The sequence below is a fragment of the Trypanosoma conorhini genome (assembly GCF_003719485.1).
Source record: "Trypanosoma conorhini strain 025E chromosome Unknown Tco_14.4_contig_00147, whole genome shotgun sequence".
NCBI classification, from domain to species: domain Eukaryota; phylum Euglenozoa; class Kinetoplastea; order Trypanosomatida; family Trypanosomatidae; genus Trypanosoma; species Trypanosoma conorhini.
Genome location: NW_021704230.1, coordinates 33,461 through 34,337, shown reverse-complemented (window position 1 = coordinate 34,337; position 877 = coordinate 33,461). Strand labels below are relative to the sequence as shown.

Here is an 877-nt window from a genome sequence, read left to right as displayed (position 1 = left end):
GCAAGCGGGGGACGTCACCGCCGGCGTGCAAGGAAGTCCTCGATGGTGCGTTGCCGCTTGGTGCCCGCCGCCGACTTCTTCCCCTTCCCCGCCTTGCAGGACGCCGTCTTCCGCGCGGGCGCGTGGGCCGTCGCCTCGCTGCCCGCTTCCCCCGTGGGCGGAGGCTTCTTGCTGCTCCACGGACTCACCTCCTGCAAGTCGCTGTCGGGCTCAGACAGCGGCGGCGAGGGGCTTGCGGCGCTGGCGGTCGCCGGTGCCTCAGACGGCGTTTCGTGCGGACTACTCATCAAGAGCGCCGGCGCGGCCTCGTCGCTGACCACCCACGACGCGGCGGAACGCGTGCAGAAAGTTCGCAGCCGCGCGGCGAACTCCTGCGGCGAGAGCACCCGCACGGGCCGCTGCGGTACCAGCCTCACCGACATCGCCGCGAGAGGGCGAGCCGTGTGCCGCGGGCGAAGTTGTGTGGGACCCAAATTGTCGTCGCGCGTCCCCGCAGGGTTGCCTCGCTTTGCCGTTGAAAAACGGACACCACCCGCAAAGGCCACAACAGACACTGAAACAGAAAAAAAAGAGAGAAAGAGAAAATGGGGAACACAAGTGTGCAGCAACAGAGCTCACAACGCCAGACAGAACGCATGTGAGTGAGTGAGTGTGTGTGTGTGAGTGTGTGTGTTGGTGCGGGGCCGCAGCCGCTGAGGGCGCAACGCACCGGGGCAGCAGCAACGCCACCGCATGTTTCCGCTTATTTTTCACGCCAGAGGTCCTCGCGGCGCCGAGGAAGAGAAAATAAAAAAAAATAAGCGCAGAGGGAGTTAACAGGGCGGAGCAAAGCGAAGCTAAACAAAGGCAACAAAAGAAGGAAAAGAAGGAAAAGAAG

General features: G+C 63.2%; 1 protein-coding gene across 1 annotated transcript, besides 3 other annotated features; it reads right to left on the bottom strand.

Annotated features, from left to right (window-relative positions):
- Positions 1–14: 14 nt before the first annotated feature.
- On the bottom strand, positions 15–422 carry Tco025E_03321 (uncharacterized protein; the record flags this gene model as incomplete). The annotated part of the gene is made up of 1 exon (XM_029370241.1): positions 15–422. One exon carries the CDS (start codon positions 420–422, stop codon positions 15–17), a length of 408 nt encoding a protein of 135 aa, XP_029229730.1.
- A 123-nt stretch (positions 423–545) lies between these two features.
- Positions 546–584: a microsatellite.
- Positions 585–636: 52 nt separating this feature from the next.
- Positions 637–673: a microsatellite.
- Positions 674–824: 151 nt separating this feature from the next.
- Positions 825–876: a microsatellite.
- Between the last annotated feature and the right edge of the window lies 1 nt (position 877).